This window comes from Dendrobates tinctorius, unplaced genomic scaffold (genome assembly GCF_039654945.1).
Source record: "Dendrobates tinctorius isolate UK_male_01 unplaced genomic scaffold, ASM3965494v1 ptg000060l, whole genome shotgun sequence".
Lineage (NCBI taxonomy): Eukaryota > Metazoa > Chordata > Amphibia > Anura > Dendrobatidae > Dendrobates > Dendrobates tinctorius.
In genome coordinates this window covers 44,714,984-44,742,452 of record NW_027361728.1, presented here as the reverse complement: position 1 = coordinate 44,742,452, position 27,469 = coordinate 44,714,984, and the positions used below count along the sequence as shown (strand labels likewise).

Sequence of the window (27,469 nt, the reverse complement as noted above, 5' to 3'; positions counted from 1 at the left end):
TGAAACTTTTGAAAAATTATTATACTTCAATGAATGGCTTAAATTAATTTATCTGCTTAAGAAAACCCAGATCAAATTATCCTAATATACCTTTCTGAGTCAATAAATGGTAGCTCTAAAGAAATTAGATTGGAGAGCAGCTACGAGTCTATTTTTTAGAGTACCGACTTTGTAGCAGAGTTGCATGGTCAGTCCATTTCACTGGGCTCCGTATAATGAAGTGATCCGTAAACTGTCACTGAGGAGCCAAATGTGACTTGAAGGCCCAGAATGTGTGGTTTTAAATAGAGCTTGATCCTACCGCCCCCTATAATTGTAGGCTTTTAGCCCGGGAGAGGCATCATGTTAGATGTAGGGTCCCAACAAAGGGGTAAGCCTTGCCGCCACTGTAGGGCTGACACGAATCACCCAATTTATGCACTAAGTACCTTGATTTTTTAACATGTTTTCTATGGCAGTAATGCAGTTCCAATTTCAAATATTCAATGTTTACATACTATAGCGTTTCAGAGCGCAGCTATAATTTGTTAGTTACAATTGTCATTTAATAGTCAATAGCAATACATGTAAGAATGAAAAAATACTAAGTCTGTATCAAATATAGTTCCAATTTTATTGTATCAAGACAGAATGAACACAATGTCATGCACCTTTACAATTATAAGATGTAGTTCAGCAATGATCATTAACAGTGTGACTAACAAAAAATGTGTACAACTGCGTTTGTTCATCAGGGTACACACTGTACAGTGCCATGTCAATGTGCAGAAAGCAACACACAGGCACTTAGGAAAGAAGACAAACTAGTAGGAAACATGTTCAGCAATGGTTATAACCAATTATCTAATATTTGAAATGCCTGAAATTGACAGCATGTGCTATTTTTTAGCTGCACCAAGGTGCAAAGCTCTATTGAAGTGACAATACATTAAGCTTGTCCTGCAGGGTCTTCTCTTCATCCGATTCACTTTCTACAGCACAGCTTTGCAGAGTGTGCAGGGACAATCTGACAAGAAACAAAAAATATGAAAAAGAAAGTATGAGAAGAGAAAGTTCTATTCCACACAATACAAATCATACTGTGCTCCTAAAATGTGACCTGGAAACCAACTGTGTCTAAGAAGTGACTAACACACGGTATCTTTTCATGGACATCCATTGCACAGTATATATTTTAAGTTTCTGACATCTGTGAATTTGGACGAAAAAGAGTTGAACTAACTCCAGCATTCATTAATTCTGTCCAGGCCTGCTAAAATAATGTTAAAAAGGTTGTTGCATGTTCATTAATGGTTAAAACTGCAAAACGCTTGTAAAATCAATTAGCAATTTACCATACTTCTTATTAAAAACCTCTTGTGTTCACACAAATGGACAGATTTTTAATTCTGTAGTGTACAGCTCGCTACATGTCAGTACACCTCAGAGTCTCCTAGACAAGGAGAAAAAGCTTGTAAGTTGTAAGCTGTTCAGTTAGCAAGCACCACTCTAAAGCTGACCGGATTATGGAGGGCCAGCACGACTCTCACGCTGCACAGACAAAGCTGCCTCAGATAGCAGCATGGGAGAGCACACCATTCAGACTTGCGGCATAATCATACTGCTGGTCTGAACTGTCACTCTTCAGAAGAGCACCATTCCCAGCAACTAGGCAACAGAAAACCGATGCGCTCCTGAAGAAAGAAGACAAACATACTCTTTTAAGCTTGATTATTAAAAAAATGAAATAATATGTTATATTGAGACAACATACATGTATACAAGCAATGACAAGGTTAAAATTGTCTCATATAGCACAAATCACCTACAGCCCAACGCCACTAAAACCTTCATCCCGTTTCATAATTTCCCAAAGCTCCAGAATGCTGAGTTACCGGGTGACATTTGCTGGGGTCTGCATACTTTTGAGCTAGTTTAGCTGTGATTGGATTTCAGCAAACAGCATCTTGGATTTCAGCTTCCAGCGCCCCTGTTAATATGGTATTGGAAAAACGGGAATATTGAAAGTACCACCTATGTCTGATTTTTCAGGTTTTGAGTGAAGTTGTGTTATATGCACTGTGAGGCAATTCAATTGTACCAATTTCCTTATATACTGTGGTATCTTAAAAATTCTTACCTAATATTTTTTTAGACCGAGCAAGTGCATGATCAGTTGCATAACTTGAAGCTTATCCTTATCCTGTGAGACTTCAACATCCCCAAAAACAGCCCCACCTCCCCATCTGCATCCCAGATTCTATCTAACCACTTCTCTTGGCCTTTCACAGCTTTCAACCTCTGAGACACACAAAGACCATAACACCCTTGATAACTCATCTCTTCCCCGCTCTGATCTCAACATTCTCTCCCTCACACTCACAAATCCTCGGCCACCCCAGCAAACTCCTACCTATTACACAATCAGAAATCTACAATTCATTAACCCTCATACACTTACAGACTCCCTACACTCATCATTGTCCCCAATCTCCTCTTTTTCCTGTCCTGATTTGCCTGTAAATTACTATAATGACACTCTCAGAAGAACCCTGCACCAAGCAGCTACCCTCACCCTCAAAACCTAAAAACACAAAGTAAAACAGCCCTGCCTCACATCGCAAAATCTATTTCTACAGCGATGCCCTAGGAGTGCTGAACATCTATGGAGAAAAACTTGCACACCAGAAAACATTATCCATTATAAATTTATGCTAAGAACCCTTAACTCTGCCCTTCACTTTGCCAAACAGACCTACTTCACCACCCTGAGCTTCTCACTATCCAACAACCCAAAAAAAAACTCTTAAACATCTTTCACTCCCTCCTCAATCCAAAAGCACAGGCCCCTATCACAGACATTTGTGCTGTTGATCTGGCCTCCCACTTTACAGAGAAAATAGAAAATATCCATTAGGAAATCAGTTCCCAGCCACCAAGTGTTGTGACTCCCATCCCTTTCCACATCTCCTCTGGCTCACTCTCCACATTTGACCTCATCACAGAAGAAGTCTCCAGGCTCCTCTCTTCTTCTCGTCTTAAAACATGCACTACTGACCCCATTCCTCACACCTACTCCAGTCTCTCTCTCCAGTTGTTACAACGCATCTAACAAAAATGTTCAATCTCTCCCTCTCCTATGGTATCTTACCCTCCTTCAAACACTCTATCATTACACCATTATTAAAAAAAATCCTCTCTTGCCCCATCCTGTACAAATAACTACAGACAAGTCTCCAATGTCCCATTCAATTCTAAATTCTTGGAGCACCTGGTCTACTCCCACCTTACCCGTTACCTCTCCACTCACTCTCTCCTAGATCCATCAGTTTGGCTTCTGCCCCCTACATTCTACAGAAACTGCACTCATCAAAGTAACCAATGGCCTTTAGACAGCAAAACGTAATGGTGACTGATTTCTGCTCATTCTTCCTGATTCTTCTGCAGCTTTTGACACTGTCGAGCACTACCTCCTACTCTCTATGCTCCAATCAAAAGGCATAAAGGACACTGCTCTCTTCTGGTTCTCTTCCTATCTTTCTGACCTCTCCTTCAGTGTATCATTCTTGGATCCATTTTGTCTCCTCTTGCACTCACTATTGGGGTTTCTCAGGGTTCAGTACTTGGCCCTCTTCTCTTCTCTCTCTGCACAGCCCCAACTGGACAGACCATCAGCAAATTTGGCTTTCAGCACCATCTTTATGCTGATGATACACAACTATACACTTCATCCCCTGACCTTAACCCGGCTGTACTACAGAACACTAATGAATGTCTGTCCGCATTTTCCAACATAATGTCCACTTGCTATCTGAAACTCAACCTTTCCAAAACTGAACTTCTCCCGCCGTCTACATAACTTACCTAAATCTGACATCTCCATCTACATGGGTAGCACCACAATAGCGCCCAGGCAGCAGGTGCGCTGTGTAGGTGTTACGTTTGACACCAATCTTTCATTCACCTCCAATATACAATCTCTTGCCCCCTTTTCGCTTGCATCTGAAGAACATCTCTAGAATCTGCCCTTCTCATGATGTAAATAGCAAAACCCCTCACTGTTGCCCTGATCCACTCCCACATTGACTACTGCAATTCTCTATTAATTGGGCTTCCCCTCACTCGACTTTCCCCTCCCTAGTCCATCCTTAATGCATCAGCCAGGGTCATCTATCTGGCTAATCGGTACTCGTACCCTTCCACTCTGTGTGTCAGAGTATGTCTGGCTCTGCGTGACGCGGCCCGACGATCGGTCAGTCACAAATCTACAAGACAGACAAGGAGACACCGGGGAAACAATTACAAAGGTGGGCCCTATAATAGGGAACGGGGAAGTGGACACCTCCTGCACTCTCCTAAGGAAGAGCCCTAAACTCTCCTCACGTTCCCTATACAGGTTCTTTCAACCTGTTGCTGACCAGGATACCTCAATCGCTCACTTGCCCTGCACCTATTCCTTACTAGGGAACTGGCAAGTGCGGACACAGGTGCTCACCGCTGTACTAGTAAAACACCAGGGAAAACAACAGACAGGCACTTAGCTTGTTCTGCAGTCATGGACCGGACCACAAAGAAAAGCACCCGGACACAGCTTCCAGCAGAAGCACAAAGGCTCCAGATAAGCTGAAACAGCACTGCTCCAGATAGCTCTTCTCTTCAGAAAGGTTGGTTAGTGAATGACCAATATTACCAACAGGGAGCTGCAGCAGCTGATGACCTTTTATAGGAAGGAGAGGGGGTCACCACCTGCTGACTAATTAAAACTGTAGTAACACCAGCAGCCACCGGAGGGGGAAAAACCCAGCAGCCGACCAACTACAGTTGTAGTAACACCAGCGGCCACCCGGGGCAAAAACTCATATTAACCCCTGAGGGCCTGAAAGGAAAAAGGTTTATAAAAGAGAATTCAGACTCTGCCACAGATCCAAGAATGGATCATGTCACTGTGACAGTCATTACACTGGCTGCCCATACATTACAAGATCCAATTTAGTTAGTTTTGTTCTCACCCACAAAGCTCTCCACAGTGTGGCACCCCTCTGCATCTCCTCCCTCATTTCTGTTTATCGGCCTTTCCGCTCGGTACACTCCCAAGCGACTCTCGACTAATATCCGTACTAATCCCACCTTCCACTCCCGGATCCAAGACTTCTCCCGAGCTGCACATATTCTTTAGAAAGCTCTACCCCAAGAAATTAGGACTAACCACTATGTACACAGTTTTCAGCGCACCCTAAAAACACATCTGTTTAGGGCGGCCTATCACATTCCTTAATCAAATTCCTTTTTATATATAGCCCATTCACTATCTCTCTGAACATAATTCTCAATCAAACTTATTATAGACTGTATAGGAAAGCCCATGATAGCATGATAATCGAGAGCCAAATTTTAAAGTAAGAAGTTAGAAATCATGAATTTATAGTAATTCTAAAAAGCTAGTACTTAAGGACATCTGGCACAGCGAGACCTCCCTGAATTTTGCTTGCTACTCAAACTTTTTTTTAGATATACAATGGCTTACATCTGCACATTTGCTTATATTAATTTGATAATAGCTGCTTTTAATTATTTAAATTCACATAGAAATACCACCATAGGAAGAGTTTGGGCATCTGGTAAATAATGTTTTCTTGGTATAAGAGTCACTTTCAAGGTTAATATAAGACCAAAAGTTTAGATAGGGAGCATTATCCATTAATCAAATAGGACTTTAGTTCACAAATGGGCTTAGGGAAATGTTAGGATTTACATGCAAATAAAGTAGATGGTTGTCTCATTTCAGTAAATCTCTATCCTCCAGCTCAGTATAGTGTGAAAAAACCCACTGTTCCTGGGTCCAGCTCTGAGTCTCCACTGCTGCTCCTGGTGTCTAGCGTTGGCTGTGTCGCTGACAGCACATTGACAGAGCGGCAGCCAATCAGAGCGCTCAGTGGCTCTAACTCAGGGCTGAACTTAGTGAAAATTAGAAAAGCGTTTTTTTCAAACCAACCTGCACCAAGGAATGAAGATTTCTTGAAAAGGGTCAAACCCTGATGAATACATTAAGCACATGAATACATTTATGACTCATGACTCCAACTCAAAAATATTTCCCGAATCTGTATATTCCTTAACCAAGAAACTGCAAAAACACTTGTACACGTCCTCATCATCTCCCACCTCGGCTACTGTAGCTTCCTACTCTCTCGCCTCTGCTCTAGCAATCTTGCACCACTCCAATCTATCCTAAACTCTGCTGCCCGACTAATCCACCTGTCTCTCTGTTATTCCTCAGCCTCTCCTCTCTGCCAAGCCCTTTACTGGCTTCTTATTGTCCAGAGGCTCCAGTTCAAAACTATATCTATGACATACAAAGCCATCCACAACCTGTCTCCTCCATACATCTGTGACATGGTCTCCCGGTACTTACATACACGTAACCTTCGATCCTCTCAAGATCTTCTTCTCCACTCCCCTCTTATCTCTTCTTCCCACAACCGCATATAAGACTTCTCCTGTGCTTCCCTCATACTCTGGAAGTCTCTACCCCAATACGTCAGACTTTGCCTACCAAGGAAACCTTCAAAAGGAACCTGAAGATCCACCTATTCCAACAAGCCTACAACCTGCAGTGATCCTCAGTCTACTGAACCGCTGCACGACCAGCTCTACCCCCTCCCTTTTTTATCCTCACCCATCTCCTGTAGACTGTGAGCCCTCGCGGGCAGGGTCCTCTCTCCTTCTGCACTTGTGAGTGCCTTGTATTGCTCATGATTATTGTACTTGTCTATGTATGCCCCTTTTTCACATGTAAAGCACTATGGAATAAATGGTGCTATAAAAATGAACAATAATAATAATTCTTTAATAATAATAATTCTTTCATAAGAAAAGTTTTAGGAATTTGCTTATCCCGAAAAATTCAAGCAATTTGCAACTCTTTGTGTCCTTCACCTAAAATGGTCACTGCCATTTGACATTTTGCAGAAGATACTATTTATTATTATTATTATTATTATTATGCATTTATATAGCACCATTTATTCCATGGCGCTTTACATGTGAAAAGGGGAAATATAGACAGGTACAATAAACATGTGTAGGACAAGGCACACACAAGTACATAAGGAGAGGGGACCCTGCCCGCGAGGGCTCACAGTCTACAGGGATGGGTGAGGATACAGTAGGAGAGGGTAGAGCAGGTCGTGCGGTGGTTCAGTAGACCAAGGATCATTGCAGACTGTAGGCTTGTCGGAACAGGTGGGTCTTCAGGTTCTTCTTGAAGATTTCCATTGATGGTGAGAGTCTGATGTGTTGCGGCAGAGAGTTCCAGAGTATGGGGGAAGTGCGGGAGAAGTCCTGTATGCGGTTGTGGGAAGAAGAGATAAGGGGGGAGTAGAGAAGGAGATCTTGAGATGATCGAAGGTTGCGTGCGGGTAGGTGCCTAGAGAGCATGTCACAGATGTATGGAGGAGACAGGTTGTGGATGGCTTTGTATGTCATGGTTAGGATTTTGAATTGGAGCCTCTGGGCAATAGGAAGCCAGTGAAGGGCTGGGCATAGGGGGGAGGCTGGGGAATAGGGGGAGACAGGTGGATTAGTCAGGCAGCAGAGTGTAGGATGGACTGGAGCAGAGCCAGAGTGCTAGAGGGGAGGCCAGAGAGTAGGAGGTTGCAGTAGTCGAGGCGGGAGATGATAAGAGCATGCACTAGTGTTTTTGTGGTTTCGTAGTTGAGGAATGAGCAGATCCGGGAAATATTTTTGAGTTTGAGGCGACAGGAGGAGGCGAGGGCTTGGATATGTGGTTTGAAAGAGAGCGCAGAGTCGAGGATCACTGCAAGGCACCAAGCGTGCGGGACTGGAGAAAGAGAGCAACCATTGACATTGATGGATAGGTCTGGTGGAGGGGTAGAGTGAGATGGGGGAAAGATGATGAATTCTGTTTTGTTCATGTTCAGTTTGAGAAAGCGAGCAGAGAAGAAGGCTGAGATAGCAGACAGACATTGTGGGATTTCAGTCAGTAAGGAGGCGAGGTTGGGTCCAGACAGGTAGATCTGCATGTCATCGGCATAGAGGTGGTACTGCAAACCGTGGGATTCTATGAGCTGTCCCAAGCCAAAGGTGTAGATTGAGAATAGTAGGGGTCCTAGGACAGAGCCTTAAGGAACACCGACAGACAGGGGGCGAGGTGAGGAGGCTAGAGAAGGCTTACAAGACCACATCTGGCAGGTTTACCCATAATGCCTTAGAGTTATCACATCACAAGGTACAGCGCAGCAAATCAGGAAGTACTATCATAGTCTCTGTAAAAGCAGATGCAGGGAATGAAGTAATTTTGTCTTGAATCTGGATAGTGAGGCAGTGCGAGAATGTCACAGCTGACAGCTTAGCTATAGACAGGGAGAAAATGGAGGAATGGCATCAGCCTGGAAGGTGAGTACTGTTTTTATTTTTAGTAGTACACAACCCCTTTAAACAAGACAAAACTAAACGAGATGGACACAAACTGTCCCTATTCTTTTCATAGTGATGAATGCGGAAAATTATTTATATATTGCTAGATATGTCAGAAACATTTCTCTTCCCTGTACCTATACAAGTTCCTTTTCCTAGGTCATTTTCAAAATTGACTAGGCAGGCTCCAGAAATATCACATAATAAATCTGTTGCATAACATGTATGGAACTTTTTCCCCAATTTGTACCAGAGTGTGTGGGAAACACACATTCGCCAGAAGACTTGCCACACTCATCAGGAGGGCTTTAAACTATAAGAAGAGGGGATGGGAGGAAAAACAGCAGACAAGAACATGCAGCAGAAGGACAAACTAATTGTCATGTCCGCCATGTCTGCCATGTCTGTTTTGTCTCAAGAACTCCTGGAGCGATGTGCATGCGTATATCTTGTCTGCTATCCTGCATGTTTCCTAGAGCAGTGTGCACACTCACCTCATGTCTGAGCTGCAAGATGCCAGCGTTTCTGCTTTGACTTCTGTGATTTTCTCGTCATGTCTGAAACCCTGATCTTGTGACGTTTCCTAAAGATCCTGCACTGTCTGGTTCGGCAATCATCTCGTCATGTCTAGAACTCTGATCATGTGACCTGTCTAGGTTTCAGCACTGGATCTGCAGTCGTCTCGTCATGTCTGGAACTCTGATCATGTGACTGCGCTCTGTTATCTTGTGGATCTGAACCCGGAAGTGCTCCCCTGGTCCTGACCTGGAAGAGGAGGTGCTATGCCCTATATCAGGCCGCCCCTTCCTATGCTCGGGCCTGAGTATTATGTTGTGTCCCTGCATGGCTGCTTGGTCTGTGGGGCTCTCCCTCTATTCTGTGCCCTTGCACTCTGCTCTGTCGTGCATCTCTGCACATGCTCCGTGCTCGTATTCCGTCTCTGGTCTTGTGTCTTGTCTAGTGTTTGTCCTTCATGCCATGTTTTGTCCCTGCTCTGCTTTGCCTTGTAGTCCTTGTTTGCTCTGATTCTGTTTCCTGTTTCTGTCCTTGTTTCATGTCTCGCTCTGCTTTGTGGCTTCAGGTACCCTGCCTCCGTCTCTGTACCCTGCCCTGGCGTGTCCTTACACGTGCAGGCCTCCGTCTCTGTACCCTGCCCTGACGTGCCCTTACACGTGCAGGCCCTCCGTCTCTGTACCTTGCCCTGACGTGTCTCCTTACACGTGCAGGCCTCCGTCTCTGTCCCTGTCCCTGGCGTGTCTCTACACGTGCAGGCCTCTGCTCTGAACCTCTCCCTGGCGTGTCTCTACACGTGCAGGCCTCGCTCTGTACCCTGTCTAGTCCCAAGGTCCTCCCTTGGCCCTACTCTGGGCTTCGGCCTATGCTCCGCTGCTAGACTGTCCCTGGCGTGTCTCTACACGTGCAGGCCTCCGCTCTGAATCTCTCCCTGGCGTGTCTCTACACGTGCAGGCCTTGCTCTGTACCTTGTCTAGTCCCAAGGCCCTGCCTTGGCCCGGCTCTGGGCTTCGGCCTGCGCTCCGCTGCTAGACTGTCCCTGTCCCTGGCATGCTCTCCGCATGCGCAGGTCTCTGCCTCGTTCTTTGTCTTGTCCCTGTTGTTTCGTGCCCTCTTGCACATTTCGTACAAGGCTTTGCCATGCTGTCTCGCATGTGGCTCTGTCCTGTACCCTTTGCCTAGCCCTGCCTTGTGGCTCTGTGCCTCTGTGCACGTGCCTGGTCACCTGTGCCTGTCTGGTGTGCCTCAGCCGTGCTGCCTCTAGCCGTGCTCGCCTGTGTGCCTCAGCCGTGCCCCGTCCAGTGCTATAGTGGTCTGGCTGCGTGGCCCCGCAGTGGTGCCACCTCTAGTCGTACCCGCTTGCAACTGCCATCGTCGGTACCACCTGCCGGTGCTCCCAGCCGTGGTCTCTGTGCTTCCTTGCACTCACGCTGGTTCTCGCACTGTGCCTTTTCGTGTTACTCTTGCCCAAAGCCTTTGTCTCTTTTGCTTTTCTCTGACCCCTAGTTTGCCTGCCGGATTCCATAACCTGCCGACCGCTGCCAGAGGTCCGGACCTAGATGACTGCAGCCTGATGTCCGGAGCTGATGTCCGTAGCCAGATACCTGGACCCTGTCGGTCGATGCCAGCATTTGGATTCCGATGCCACCATACTCTGTGCCTCTCCCTGGCATGCCCCTTGGCATGTGCAGGCCACCGTCCTGTGAACCTGACCCGTCCCTGGCATGCCCCTTGGCATGCGCAGACCACCGTCCTGTGAACCTGACCCGTCCCTGGCATGCCCCTTGGCATGCGCAGGTCTCTGTTCTGTGAACCTGATCCTGGCGTTTCCGTTGACACGCACCATGTCACTAACTCTATCTTGTTTCCTTGCATGGAACCCTGGCTGACTTCTGGATGTCTGGGTCCTGCCGATCATCCTCTGAGCTACAAAACCTGATGCCCTGGTTGATCGTGGACTGTTGTTTGGAGTCCGATGTCGGCGTACCATCTGCACGTTCCATGCCTGGACCTCGGCGTGCCATTGCACGCACCCTGTTCCACGAACTCTGTGTGTTCACGTTTGCTCCTGTTGCACCTTGAAGAGTTCCTCAAGTCTTGGACCTTGGCGTGCTCTTGCACGCACCTTGCCTTATGTTCTGTGTGTCCACGTTTTGCACCTGTTGTACCTGAAGTCTTCCTTAATGAAGTTTCTTTGAATTAACGACTCGTCTTGCCTTGTCTTGTTTCCCTGAGCTGGCCGTCTACACCAGCTGCCGTGATGGCTCACCCCCTTGGTCTTGCCCCTGACACTCCCTGTATAGGGGGTGGTTCTCATTAGGTCAGCTCACCCTAGGTGGGTGGGTACCACGACCCAGAGGGTCCACTCTTTCTAAGAAGAACGACTCAGCGTAAGCTGACACTCGTCACACTAATCAAGGATACTAAATGTGGTAAAGAGGACCCAAGACAGGGTACTCAGAAGGAAGCTAAGAAAAATGAAGCAAAACTTCTTTCCTGCATGCTGACCAACGCAAGAAGCCTGACCAATAAGATTGAAGATCTGGAGTTGGTAATGTATGAGGAAAAATACGACATAGTAGGAATAACTGAGACATGGTTAGACGACAGCTATGACTGGGCTGCTAACTTGCAAGGATATGATTTGTTTAGGAGCGATCGTAAAAAAAAGGAAAGGGGGTGGAGTCTGTCTATATATAAAGTCCACTTTAAAGCCCACAGTAAGAGAAGATATACAAGAGGGAAATTAAGAGGTGGAGTCTCTATGGGTGGAGATACAAGGAGAGAAAAGTAATAAAATCCTCATAGGGGTTTGTTATAAGCCACCAAATATAACAGAAACCACTGAAAATGTATTATTGAAACAAATAGACAAAGCAGCAAATCACAATGAGGTGATTATTATGGGGGACTTCAACTACCCCGACATAGACTGGGAAACTGAAACCTGCGTATCTCAGAAAGGAAACCAATTTCTGTCAGTGACCAAGGATAATTATCTGTCACAACTTGTGCAGGGCCCAACTAGAGGGACAGCCCTTCTGGACTTAATTTTAAGCAACAGGCCAGATAGAATAACAGAAATACGAGTCGATGGGCACCTAGGGAACAGTGACCACAATATAATACAATTCCACTTGTCCTTCAGTAAGGTGCCCTGGAAGGGGGTTACAAAAACGCTGAATTTCAGGAAAGCAAAGTTTGATCAGCTTAGAGAGGACCGTCGCCGAATTGATTGGGACAATGTCCTCAAAAATAGGAACACAGAAAATAAATGGGAAATATTTAAATCAGTTTTACACACCCACTGCGAGCTAGCTATACTGTACAGAAATAAAAGGGTTAAGGAACAGGAGAACACCAATGTGGCTAAATAAGGATGTAAAAAGGGCAATAAATAACAAGAACAAGGCATTTAGGAAGCTAAAACAAGAAGGCAATGAAGAAGCATTAAAAAGTTATAGAGAAAAAAATAAAATGTGTAAAAAACAAATACATTTAGCAAAAGTGGAAACTGAGAGACTCATTGCTAAGGAAAGTAAAACAAACCCCAAACTATTCTTTAATTATATAAACAGTAAAAAGATTAAAATTGATGGTGTCGGCCCTTTAAAGATCAATGAGGGTGAAATCATAGAGAGTGATGTGGGAAAAGCAAATGTTTTAAATACTTTTTTCTCAAAAGTGTTCACACAGGAAAAGGATTTGCCAGGGGAAATGCAGAGTGATAATGTAAACTCCCCATTAAGTATTACCTGCCTAACCCAGGAAGAAGTGCAGAACCGCCTTAGTAAGATTAAAATTGACAAATCACCAGGCCCTGATGGTATTCACCCTCGGGTATTAAGGGAGTTAAGTAATATGATAGACAGGCCTCTATTCCTTATATTTAAAGACTCTATAGAAACAGGGTCTGTTCCTTTTGATTGGCGGCAAGCAAATGTGGTACCAATATTCAAAAAGGGGTGTAAAAGGGAACCTGGAAACTATAGGCCGGTAAGCTTAACATCTGTTGTGGGTAAAATTTTTGAAGGGTTTCTAAGGGATACCATTATGGAATATCTCAATGTTAATAAATGTTTAACTCCATAACAACATGGATTTATGAAGGATCGCTCCTGTCAAACTAACCTGATCAGCTTCTATGAGGATGTAAGCTCTCAAATGGACCAAGGAGAATCATTGGATGTCATTTATCTCGACTTCTCTATAGCATTTGACACTGTCCCACATAAAAGATTGGTAAGTAAGATGAGAAAGCTTGGGCTAGGAGAAAATGTGTGTAGATGGGTAGGTAGCTGGCTTAGTGATAGAAAACAAAGAGTGGTTATTAATGGTGCATACTCAGATTGGGCCAGGGTTACTAGTGGGGTACCACAGGGTTCTGTATTGGGCCCCTACTATTTAATATATTTATTAATGATCTAGTGGATGGCTTACACAGTAAAATATCAGTATTTGCAGATGATACAAAACTATGTAAGATAGTTAACACAAAGGAGGACAGTTTGCAACTACAGACAGATTTGAGTAAATTGGAGAATTGGGCTGAAAAATGGCAAATGAGGTTTAACTCAGATAAGTGTAAGGTTATGCACATGGGAAGGAGAAACAGATGCTATAATTACTCACTAAATGGGAAACTGCAGGGGAAATCAGACATGGAAAAAGACTTAGGCATCTTAGTCAATAAGAAGCTAAATTGGAGTGCCCAGTGTCAGGCAGCTGCCACCAAAGCAAATAGGGTCATGGGATGCATTAGAAGAGGTCTGGGGACACGAGATGAAAACATAATTCTCCCTCTGTAGAAATCACTCGTCAGACCACACTTGGAGTATTGTGTGCAATTTTGGACACGGTGCTCAAGAAAGACATTACTGAACTTGAAAGGGTTCATAGGCGGGCTACTAAAATGATAAATGGAGTTGGTTCACTACAATACCCAGAAAGGTTATCAAAATTAGGTCTATTTACTCTAGAAAAGAGAAGACTTAGGGGAGACCTAATATATATGTACAAGTATATCAGAGGGCAATACAGAGATCTCTACAATGAACTGTTTGTACCAAGGACTGTGACAAGAACAAGGGGGCGTTCTCTTCGTTTGGAGGAAAGACAATTTCTGCACCACCATAGAAGAGGGTTCTTCACGGTAAGAGCAGTGAGGCTCTGGAATTCTCTTCCTGAGGAAGTGGTGATGGCCAACTCACTGAATGAATTTAAGAAAGGAATGGATGCTTTTCTTGTGAGTAACAGTATAGAAGGTTACGAATAACAGAATATTATAGGTAGATGGTTGACCCAGCTTAGGGGAAGGAATTTTTTTCCCTATGGAGAAAATTGGCTTCTACTCTGTGGGTTTTTTGCCTTCCTCAGGATCAACAATGCAGAACAGCTGCACTAAAAATAGGCTGAACTAGATGGACATAAGGTCTTCCTTCAGCCTTCAAAACTATGTTACTATGTCCTGGACCAAATTGTTTAGCACATTATTGCATTGTGATAAGCTCTGGTAAGTGAATTTTTAACATATCTGGGAAGCTATACCTATTCTTTCATGGAAATAATATTAAGAAAAAATATAATGCAAACCAGATGGACAATGTGGTCTTATACTTTAGTCAATTTTTAATGTTTCTATAGTCAGTCCTAATAGCTCACTAGAAGAAGACATAAATGTCCACCTATCTAAAAATAAGTTCAGAACACAGAAGACAGGAGAATGAAATTAAGACTGTTCTGTAGATAATCACTAAAGATCAAACAGGAATATAATTAATTTTCTGATTTATCACTCCTTCCAATGTGCCTTAGCTAACAATTTATGTAATTTCCATTTTTGGAATTTTAATTGCAAAAACCAGCCATTCACTCACATAAATACATTCATAAAAGGTAAAATGTAGACAGGTACCCGATGAAGATTAATTATACTCACCTACTTAAAGGCACTTCATCTTCAGAGTTTGCTAATCTTTGGCCATGTCTTGCCAACTGGAAGGAATCATAATTAACTGCTGATGTCTGAAGTTTCCTATTACCTGTAACAGAATAATATTTCATTTCAAGATTTGAAGTGTGTAAGTATAGCAGACAATCACGAAACCCATCTGGAACCAAAATCTCATCCTAATATACAGAGGACAGTCTCTTTTGTTTTCCCACTCGTTTTATTTCAATTCTGTTAGGCCGCTTCATAGTTATATCTCTCACAGAAGTTGTCAGGGACCTGTCCACATTTTACCTTCATAGTTATATCTCTCATAGAAGTTGTCGTAATGTTCGGGAAGTGATAAACATGTTAAACAATTCAATGACACATGAGCCAGAAAAGTATACATGCCTTATTGAAATGTGTATCCATCTAAGAGACTGGAAAAAAATTGCTGAAAAATGAGAAACCTGTGAAAATTCACATTGCCAGTGTTTTGTCTTATTTCCCTTATATCAAAAGGAAGGATGACATTCTGAAATACAACTCCTTAATTCGATTTCCATTGACCCAAATGAATGAATAAAGGCTTCATATTCGGAAACTGACCAAAGAAAGTGAGTGTTCATACATTTACATCTGGGAAACATCTAGCTAATCTTCTAGGGATTTGTCATCAGCATATTCCATAAATGATCTGATTACTCCAGAGGGGAGGGGGACTCTATAGTGGCTCTTTACTACGGCTAATTAGAAGGGGGTCAAAACATGTAAAGACAACAAGGACTAAAGGACCATATTACCATACATTCAAGCAGAGGTTTAGTTTGAAAGGATCTTCCAGCAGCTGAAACATTTTATTTAACATTTTTGCAAAATACTGAAAATACTATGATAAGTTCATGTCACTTTACTGATCCCCTGCCACTCCCATTCTAATGCTTCCTAGGTTCCTCACCGGTTTATGCACTTTCTCTTTAATCTGGATAGAGGTGTGACCTTGTAGCTGCAGCCAATGAGTGACTACAGCAGTCACAATTCCATATGGTGGACCAATAAAAACAAAGACAAGTTCTGTACTTTTTTTCTGGACCAGAAGGTCATGTAATGCTTGGGATACCACTGCTGCAGGGCTTAGCTTCATGATCACATGTCCATCTAGAATGAGAAGGAACTTCAGGGACAGCAGGGAATCAGGACATAGTGGGAACAGGAGAGGTTGAAGATTAGTAAGATTGAAGATTAGTAAGGATGGGTTTATGCCTCAATGCAAATTCTATAAAGAATTTCCTCCTCCTTACATACACCTTTGTTGTCTCTTACGATCCACGGCATGTATCTACCTACTCGAGTACTTCTGCTTCGAATAAAGCCATGCCACTGAAGTATTACAGTATAGTACAGTTTCTATGCAGATAATTCACTGGCAAGGGAACAATAAGAATGGCAAGCAGGTGCAGAAAAACCTTGCGTACAAGTCATCAGTTTATCATTGCGTGTATTTCCCTTAAGACTTTTCTATTTCAAAAGATTTGATGGACAATTTATAAAACAATACGTCTCTTCAGCACACTGTACTCAGCACAATGCTACACTCATATATTTCTAATGTTTACTACTGTGCCAAAAGCTGCTTGTTCTGAAAAAGTGGCAAGGAGCAATATACAAAAACTGCTTTAACTCATTTTCGTACTCAGTGGTTGTCAGTGCAGGCGGTTTTTAATGTGACAAACGCATGATGTGTGGTGTTCAGCCTAGAATTTGTGGATTTTCTTTTTCACACATATTTCAGCAGTGAATAGAATAGCATTAATAACATGCTAAACTGAACCTAATTTTTATACATTACACTTCCACCCACATTAAATTTGAGAAAACTGCTAATTTGAATAAATTAAAAAATAGTACCGTGGTTTAATTATAGCCAAGAAGCTTTCTACAAGAATAATAAAAAGAAAGCAGAATATATGCAGTGAAGTAATACTAATACTTAGCCATGTCACAGGCTTTGTCTACATCTATCAATTGTGGTCAAGTCTCCATTTGACACTGTAATATTTATCAACGGTAATATGGTCCAGCACATAATAAAGATCTTTATATAAAATCAGTTGGACTGCTGAAGCCCCTAAACACCAAGCTATGTAATTTCCTAAATGTAGTCAGAAAAATAGTACAATTAGGTAGGCAGTGTTCTATACTTTTATATATAAGTGTTCTACACTTTATATGTAGGAATCCGAAAAACAGGAACAGCACACCATTTTTGGAGTGAATAAGAGCTATTTTATTGAGCCCATGAACGCGATGTTTTGGTTCAAAAAGTGAACCTTTTTCAAGCAGTGTAAGGGGCCCGATCAGCAGGTTCAGTTACTCTATTGCCGTGCGGGCCCGCACGACAATAGTTAAAGCCGCCAGCCAACTGGAGGCTGGCAGCCGACGTCAGGGTGCACATCGCCGGCGTATGACGTCATTGTCATTCGCCAGCAAGTGCGCGCTTGGAACACCTGGAGAGATCATCGCCGCAGGAACGCGGCCAGGTAAAGAGACAGGTTTTTTTTTTATTGAAATCGGCAAGCCACAATATATTTAACCAGCAGGATGGAGACACATGGACCATGTGCTTACATCCTGCCCGGGGCACAATGGAGACACGGGGGAAGGATGGGAGACATGGGGGCAGGATGGAGACATGGAGGCAGAATGGAGACAAGAGGCAGAATGGAGACAAGGGGCAGAATGGATACAAGGGGCAGAATGGATACAAGGGGCAGGATGGAGACATGGGGGCAGGATGGAGACACAGAGGCAGGATGCGAAACTTGGGGGCAGAATGGAGACAAGGGGCACAATGGAGACAGAGCAGAATGGAGACACAGGGGCAGAATGGAGACACGGGGACAGGATGGAGACACGGGGCAAGATGGGAGTCACGGGGCAGGATAGGCGACACGGGGCAGGATGGAGATACGGGGGAAGGAAGGAGACACAGAGGCAGGATGGGAGACAGGGGGCAGAATGGAGACAGGGGGCAGAATGGAGACAGGGGGCAGAATGGAGACAAGAGGCAGAATGGAAACAGGGCAGAATGGAGACGGGGCAGGATTGGAGACACGGGGGCAGAATGGAGACACGTGGGCAGGGTCAAGACACAGGGGCAGGATGGAGACACGGAGGCAGGATGGGAGACATGGGGGAAGAATGTAGACAAGGGGCAGAATGGAGACACGAGGGCAGGATGGGAGACACGGGTGCAGAATGTAGACAAGGGGCTGAATGGAGACATGGGTGCAGGACGGGAGACACGGGGCAGGATGAGAGACAAGGGGCAAAATGGAGACAGGGGCCAGAATGGAGACACAGGAAGCAGGAATATGAGGTAGGATGGAGACAGATGATGCAGCATCATGGGGAAAGATGGAGACGGATGGGGCAGGATGGAGACAGATGGAGCAGGATGGAGACACATGGTGCAGGATCATGGGGCAGGATGAATACGATGGAGACAGATGGGGCAAATCATGGGACAGATGTGCAGGATCATGGGGCAGGATGGATACGATGGAGACAGATAGGGCAGGATCATGGGGCAGATGGGGAAGATCATATGGGGCAGGATGGGACATCACATGGGGACAGGATGGGAGAACATATGGCTGGAGCCAGGAATGAGACACACGGAGGCCAGGATGGGGAATATTATTACCATAGGGGATAATTAAGGGATATTACTGCAATGATGTATTTTATTTTTTGAGGATACTCTTTTAAATGAGGGAGGTGGTCCTGTTACTGTGCAGAGCAACACTGTCGCCTTTTTTTCTTCATCTGGTGTAGTTTAGAATTTGGGAAAAAAATAAGTAATGTGTTCTGCAAGCGGTGCTCTAGATAACTGTGATATTTCCTGCAGAGATGAGCCCTGGCTGGAAGAAGTGACAGCGGTCTGTGCTGGATGAAGATGAAAAGCGAAGATGAAGGAATTCACCTAGAGACGTCACTGGTGAGTCAGTGTGTTACCCGTACACTGACACTATACTCTGTATACTATATACAGTGGTCCTGTGTACAATGTCACCAGTGATCACTGTATTACCTTTACACTATACACTATATACAGAGCTTCTGGGTATAATGTCACACGGTGATCACTGTATTATCTGTACACAGACACTGCATACTAAGTACAGATCTCATGTGTATAATGGCACTTATGGTAATATTAGTATTGTGCTTTTTTATTACTAGACAGTATTGTAGCATTCAGACACTATGTGGGGGTAATATGTTGTCCGTCCATGGTGTGGTGGTATTTGTTATTGTGTTATTATTTGGTCACTATGTGGTGGTAATATGTGGTCTGGTCATGGTGTGGTGGTATTTGTTCCTTGTATGTGGTATTACTGATCATCATGTGGTGGTAATATGCGGTCTGGACATGGTGCGGTGGTATTTGCTCCTTGTATGTGGTATTATAGGTCACTATGTGGCGGTAATATGGTGTCTGGTCATGGTGTAGTGATATTTGTTGCCTGTATGTGATATTGTTGGTCATTTTAAAAATAGAAAAATAAATAATAATGCAAAATATGTATTGGATATTTTAACAAATGTCTAAATGTTAGAGTAAAGTAAAGTAGGGCCCGGCCAAAAGAGTCTACTTTGTCGTGGTGGTGGCTTAAAAAATCTTTTGACTGTGGACAGTTCGAGGGTTGGAGGCAGGGCTGGGGTGGAGCCTGGGTGGAGTGTCAAGAGGGCCCCCAAAATTTTGCCAGTATGGGGCCCCGAAAATCCTAGTGACAGTCCTGTATATATATTGGGTTAGTTCACTCACGAGGCGGCACAGAGAGGTAGGAAAAATGGATACACTGTCTCTTTAAGTACTTGTTGGTTTATTATCAGTCAGCATAAACCAACTCATGGGAACAAAACTCAGCGTTTCTGGTTAACACAGGAACAAAACAATCAAAAGGAAAAAAAAACAACAATGCTGCGACACAGTCTGCATGTTGCAGGCGGCACCATGCTCTGGAGCAGCACAGGTTCAGTCTGTGCCCGACGAGCCACAAAGCCTCTGGAGACTCCTCTTTCCTGGCTAGCTGAACACAGACTGCCTGTAGAGCTCGGTTATTTAAACCTAAGCCTGTGATTCCCATCATGTAATTGATCACATGATCATGACCTCACGCAGGTCCTGACAGGTGTACCAGGGGAGATAAAGTGGACCTTTTCCCACCCGCTCTATGAAGGTCCACATAAAACCAGCCCTTTTATGCAACTTAACCCTCACAACACGTAGTGTGCTGGAGAAAAAAATGATCTGGTTTCATATCACTGACGCCGTTAAGCGTAGTGACACATAACTCCCTTCTACCACCCTGCCAGTGACCATGTCACAATAATAAATAAATATATATATATATATATTTACTGTATATATACAGTGTGTGTATACATACAGTGGGGCAAAAAAGTATTTAGTCAGTCAGCAATAGTGCAAGTTCCACCACTTAAAAAGATGAGAGGCGTCTGTAATTTACATCATAGGTAGACCTCAACTATGGGAGACAAACTGAGAAAAAAAAATCCAGAAAATCACATTGTCTGTTTTTTTTTTCATTTTATTTGCATATTATGGTGGAAAATAAGTATTTGGTCAGAAACAAGCAATCAAGATTTCTGGCTCTCACAGACCTGTAACTTCTTCTTTAAGAGTCTCCTCTTTCCTCCACTCATTACCTGTAGTAATGGCACCTGTTTAAACTTGTTATCAGTATAAAAAGACACCTGTGCACACCCTCAAACAGTCTGACTCCAAACTCCACTATGGTGAAGACCAAAGAGCTGTCAAAGGACACCAGAAACAAAATTGTAGCCCTGCACCAGGCTGGGAAGACTGAATCTGCAATAGCCAACCAGCTTGGAGTGAAGAAATCAACTGTGGGAGCAATAATTAGAAACTGGAAGACATACAAGACCACTGATAATCTCCCTCGATCTGGTGCTCCACGCAAAATCCCACCCCGTGGGGTCAGAATGATCACAAGAACGGTGAGCAAAAATCCCAGAACCACGCGGGGGGACCTAGTGAATGAACTGCAGAGAGCTGGGACCAATGTAACAAGGCCTACCATAAGTAACACACTACGCCACCATGGACTCAGATCCTGCAGTGCCAGACGTGTCCCACTGCTTAAGCCTGTACATGTCCGGGCCCGTCTGAAGTTTGCTAGAGAGCATTTGGATGATCCAGAGGAGTTTTGGGAGAATGTCCTATGGTCTGATGAAACCAAACTGGAACTGTTTGGTAGAAACACAACTTGTCGTGTTTGGAGGAAAAAGAATACTGAGTTGCATCCATCAAACACCATACCTACTGTAAAGCATGGTGGTGGAAACATCATGCTTTGGGGCTGTTTCTCTGCAAAGGGGCCAGGACGACTGATCCTGGTACATGAAAGAATGAATGGGGCCATGTATCGTGAGATTTTGAGTGCAAACCTCCTTCCATCAGCAAGGGCATTGAAGATGAAAAACGTGGCTGGGTCTTTCAACATGACAATGATCCAAAGCACACCGCCAGGGCAACGAAGGAGTGGCTTCGTAAGAAGCATTTCAAGGTCCTGGAGTGGCCTAGCCAGTCTCCAGATCTCAACCCTATAGAAAACCTTTGGAGGGAGTTGAAAGTCTGTGATGCCAAGCGAAAAGCCAAAAACATCACTGCTCTAGAGGAGATCTGCATGGAGGAATGGGCCAACATACCAACAACAGTGTGTGGCAACCTTGTGAAGACTTACAGAAAACGTTTGACCTCTGTCATTGCCAACAAAGGATATATCACAAAGTATTGAGATGAAATTTTGTTTCTGACCAAATACTTATTTTCCACCATAATATGCAAATAAAATGAAAAAAAAAACAGACAATGTGATTTTCTGGATTTTTTTTTCTCAGTTTGTCTCCCATTGTTGAGGTCTACCTATGATGTAAATTACAGATGCCTCTCATCTTTTTAAGTGGTGGAACTTGCACTATTGCTGACTGACTAAATACTTTTTTGCCCCACTGTATATATATATTTATTAACTGTGGTTGAGGTAGGCACAGGAAGCGGCATTGCTGAAATGTACAGGCAGGTTCATTAAGACTGCATAAATCGCTCAGGGAAGCAAACAAAAAAACAGACTTTTCTGGCACAAAGTGAAAACACAAAGTAAAAAGGAAGTACAATATAGCGAGGTCACCGGCTCAAGATAGTGTCCAGTTCTTTAGGCCTTAGCACAGACCAACACACAGGAGATTCACACATCTCAAGACCCAGACACTGAATAAGACACTTGGTCTCCATTTTATCTGCCAAACCACGCCTCTGGTGTAGTGATGTGAGCAGTCATTCCCACCCATCTCTTTTGACTGCTCATAAAACCCGGCCCAGGAATGGTCTAATAAGTCACGGTGGCTCAGTGGTTAGCGCTGCAGCCTTGCAGCGCTGGAGTCCAGGGTTCAAATCCCACCAAGGACAACATCTGCAAGGAGTTTGTATGTTCTCCCTGTGTTTGCGTGGGTTTCCTCTGGGCACTCTGGTTTCCTCCCACACTCTAAAGACATACTGATAGGGAATTTAGATAGTGAGCCCCATCAGGGACAGTGATGAAAATATGTGCAAACTGTAAAGCGCTGCAGAATATGTTATAAAAAATAAAGATTATTAAGTCTCTCAGCACTATATGTGCTCTAGCATGGTTTCCACGCTGACATCACCGAAGCTACCAACCACGATGATACATATCTCCCTTCAAGGAACCGTCCGGCAGCCATCCTAAATATCTCCCTCTGGCACCTTCTGCCATCAAACAGTGGACTCTCAACAAGGCGTCAGCATTGCCATGCAGTTTCCCTGGAATATGCTCCACATGGAAATTAAAATCCTGAAGTGCTAGGAACCATATGGTCACTAGGGAATTGGTCCCTTTTTCTCCATCCACTTCAGTGGGGCATGGTCTGACACTAGCTTGAACTTCCTACCTCAGAGGTGGTACTTTAGAGTGTCCAATGCCCACTTGATGGCTCTTGATGGATATTCTTTCTCCACTATGGAGTAATTCCTCTTGCAGGATGACAACTTCCGACTCAGATACATTATGAGGTGTTCTTCCCCATTCACCTCTTGTGATAAGACAGCGCCCATCCCGACATCTGACAGGTCTGTCTGGACCAAAAATCATTGGGGAAATCCGGTACCAGCAGCACTGACTGTTTGCACAGGGCTAGCTTCAGTTCCTGAAAAGCCATCTCAGCTTCTGGAGACCACTTAGAGATAGCCAACTTTGTCCCTTTAATAAGGTCCATCAAAGAGCAGCTATCATGGCGAAGTTCGGGATAAACTGGCGGTAATAGCTCACAATGCCCAGGAATGCTCTAACCTGCTTCTTTGAGAGGGGTTGTGGCCAACTCTTGATCACCTCAACTTTATTTATTTGGGCTTTATTTCACCACTGCCTATGACCTAGCCCAAGTATTTAGTTTCCTCCATTCCCATGGCACATTGCTTTGGATTTATGGAAAACTCCGCCTTCTGTAGAGCATCAAGTATCGTCAGGACTTTGCTCAGATGGCTTTCCCAATCCTGGCTGAAGATCACAATGTCATTCAGGTAGGTTGCTGCATACCTCTCGTGGGGAGCTTGGATCTGGTCCATGGGTCCCTGTAATGTGGCTTGAGCTCCTTGTAGCCTAAACGGCATCCTTGTGTAGTGGAAGCATCCATCTGGCGTTGAAAAGGCAGTCTTCTCCTTGGCATCTTGGGACATGGGAATTTGCCAATACCCTTTTGTGAGGTCAAGAGTAGTAATGTATCGAGCTGGTCCTAGCCTCTCAATTAATCCCGTAGAATGTAAGTCCGCAAGGAGAGGGTTCTCTCCCCTCTGTACCGGTCTGTCATTGCAAATTTGTTTACTGTAAACAATATCTATAACTTTGTATGTAACCCCTTCTCATGTTACAGCACCATGGAATTAATGGTGCTATATAAATAAATAATAATAATTGATTGACATGGTGCATTGTGAATGTCTGGAACTTAGAGACCTCATTCAGCTTCCTATAGTAAAAAAAAAAAAAAACTACCATTCTCCATCTGGTTTCGGCACTAAGACTGGACTGGTACAGCCACTCTTTGATTCTTCCATGACTCCCAGGCTCAGCATCAGCTTCACTTCTATCGATATCACCTCTCGGCAGGATTTGGGAATCCAATATGGCTTCAAGTAGACCCGGACATGAGGCTTTGTCAGAACCTCATGCTCTATAATCTTTGCACAGCTTGGTAGTTTGGAGAACAGGTCTTTGTTTCAATGTAGCAACTCTTGGCACTGTTGCTTTTGGGCACCTGACAGCGTCTTTGCCACCTTAATTTCTTCCACATTAGCTTCAGGCTTAGCCACCAAACATGGAGCTTCCACGGGCTCCCTATCTCGCCATCGCTTAATCACATTGATGTGGTATGCCTAGTAGGGCTTCCTTCTCCCTGGTTGGTGGACTTTATAGCTGACATCTCCAACCTTTTCAACTATTTTGTAGGTGTAATGCTACATGGCCAGGAATTAACTCTCCACCATATGTACCTGCACCAGTACTAGATCCCCAGGGTTGAAGTGTCTCTCCCTCACCTATTATACACCCTTGACTGTGCCTATTGTGCTTTGAGGGGGTGTTCTCTCATGATGGGCATCACCTCAGGAAACCTCTCTTGCATCTGGGCCACATGCTTGATTACACTCCGGTAGGGTGTAGACTCTGCCTTCCATGTCTCCTTTGCTAAGTCGAAGAGCACATGGTGGTGTTAGCTATACAATAGTTCAAAAAGGGAGAATCTAGTAGAGGCCTGTGGGACTTCTCTGATGGAGAACAGAAGGTACAATAGTAGACAGTCCCAGTCCTGGCTGTCCTTCTCTATGACCTTCCTCAACATGGCCTTCAAGGTTTTATTAAACCTCTCCACCAAGCAATCGGTCTGTGGATGATAGACTGAGGTCCGGAGTTGGGTTATTTGCAGGGTTTTGCACAATTCCCTTATCACCTTTGACATGAATGGGGTGCCTTGGTCTGTTAGGATCTCCTTAGGCAACTCTGTTCTTGAAAAGATATGGACCAACTCCCAGATAATAAACCTGATGGAGTTTCGTAGTGGTATGGCCTCTGGGTACCGTGTAGCATAGTTCAGTGCCACCTTGATATACTGATGCCCTCTGGCAGAATTGACAAGGGGTCCCACTAGATCCATGGCTATACAATCACCTGGCACCACAATAATAGGCAAGGGCACTAAGAGGCTACAGAAGTGGGCCACTGGGGAGGTCAGCTGGCAGGTGGGACATTACCTACAATAAATTAAGATTTCTCGGTGACAACCTGGCCAATAGAACCACTGGAGGATCCGTTCCTGGGTTTTTTCTAACACAGATGACCACCTAACACATGTGTATGGGCCATGTCTAACACCTTGCGTCTCTATGGTCCTGGCACCAGTAACTGCTCAATTACCTCCCATCTCATCTTGGTGACCCGGTATAGTAACTCCGCATTTACAGCTAAGTATGGGTATCGGGTGTGATCAACCCTATTTAGCACCGTCACATTATCAAAGCCCTTTTAGAGTTAAATCCAGTTGGGTGGTTCCAAAGTTTCCCCCGGACAGTCCCAGCTCCGAAGCTACCAGTCGCAATGATACATATCTCCTCAATGACCCATCCGGCGGCCATCTTACAATATATATATATATTGTACACACACACATACACACAGCATGTACTGGTGCTTCTCACAAAATTAGAATATAAACAAAAAGATAATTTATTTCAGCTCTTCAATACAAAAAGTGAAACTTATATGTTTTATAGAGTCATTACAAAAAGAGTGATCTATTTCAAGTGTTTATTTCTGTTAATTTTGATGATTATGGCTTACAGCCAATGAAAACCCAAAAGTCACTATCTAAGTAAATTAGAATAACAAAAACAACTGCAAAGGATTTTTAAGTGTTTAAAAAGGTCCCTTAGATTGTTTCAGTAGGCTCCACAATCATGGGGAAGACTGCTGACTTGCCAGATGTCCAGAAGGCAGTCATTGACACACCCAAGGAGAGCAAGCCACAAAAGATCATCGCTAAAAAAGCTAGCTTTTCACAGAGTGCTGTATCCAAGCATATTAATGCAAAGTTGAGTGGAAGGAAAAAGTGTGGAAGAAAAATGTGCACAAGCAACCGGGAAAACCGCAGCCTTAAAAGGATTGTTAAGAAAAGGCCATTCAAAAATGTAGGGGAGATTCACAAGGAGTGGATTGCTGCTGGTGTTATTGCTTCAAGAGCCACCACACACACACACACACGTATCCAGGACATGGGCTACAAGTGTGACATTCCTTGTGTCAAGCCACTCATGGCTAGAGATGGGCAAATTTGTTCAGCTCCCTCCTTATTCAGCAAGCTATAGCGCTTACCGAATAAGCTAGAGGGAACCCGGCTACCTGGATCGCTCCTGCTAGTCAGCTGTCCGGCGCCACAGCTGCTCCTGTCATGGCTGTTTCACTGTCACAACACAAGCATGGAGAGCCCAACAAACAGGCTCTCCATGCATACTTATGGCATGCTATCAATCAGGTTATTAATATTGTCCAATGAATGTTTTGTCGGGCTGAATACACTTCACTTGCAATTGTTAACCAATGATGTCCCAGATATGCTCAAAACAAATCATGAGACGTTGCAGGCCATGGTAGCATGTTCAAACCATGCAAGCTGCTCACAGTAGCATGAGCAACAAGTGGTGCAGTATTGCATTGAAAAACGACACCTGGGACACTTTGGAGAAATGGTCTTACCCCTAGTTCTACAACCAAATCAATTTAACGCCAAGCTGTTAGTGGAATGCAGTGGTGTAGGGCTACATTACTCTGATCCAGACCAAAATCCTGGGAGAAGGGGCTGTGTGATGATTCTTGTAAAGGCCGCTTTATGGTATTGTACATGTGGTCTCCATACCAATCTCTGGCTATCATTGCATACAAAACAAAAGATAAACCTCATCGCTGAAGAGGATACATTTCCGTTCCAGCTTCTATTGCACAGCAATAGAATTAAACAAGTGAATTGCAAAGTTGCTTATTTCAATAAGCATTTTTCAATTTTACACATTCACTACATAAAACATGCAAGATTTTTTCGATGTGAACACTAGACATGAAGAAAAAAAACATGCAAAATTTTCTCGATGTTAACACTAGACATAAAAGAGAAAACAAAAAGAGCCATAGTTGAGGCCCTGCTTTAACCCCTTCACGAAATTTGCTGTACATCTACTGCGCATGTCGTGTCGCTCCTTTTGATGTGGGTTCTGGTGCTGAGTTTACATCTTTTCCGGCACATGTCAGCTGTTTTGAACAGCTGACATGTGCCCCTAATAGCCGTGGGTGGAATCACGATCCACCCGTGGCTGTTAACCCGTTAAATGCCGCTGTCAACCGCAGCTTCTAGTCTCCCATGGACACTATTGAAGCATGCAAAAAGTAAAAAAAATGGCTTTACAACAATTAAAAAAATAAAAAAAAGTTCAAATCA

General features: G+C 44.0%; 1 protein-coding gene across 6 annotated transcripts in view; it reads right to left on the bottom strand.

Annotated features, from left to right (window-relative positions):
* Positions 1-594: 594 nt before the first annotated feature.
* Positions 595-27,469, bottom strand: part of ZBBX (zinc finger B-box domain containing) — a 346,983-nt gene continuing 320,108 nt past the window's right edge. For all 6 annotated transcript variants that reach the window (XM_073578937.1, XM_073578938.1, XM_073578941.1 and 3 more), the window contains 2 exons: positions 14,867-14,969; positions 595-1,006 (listed from right to left, as the gene is read on the bottom strand). In XM_073578937.1, the coding sequence (XP_073435038.1) occupies positions 910-1,006; positions 14,867-14,969 (200 nt within the window). In that variant the 3' untranslated portion in view covers positions 595-909. The remainder of the gene's footprint in view (positions 1,007-14,866; positions 14,970-27,469) is intronic.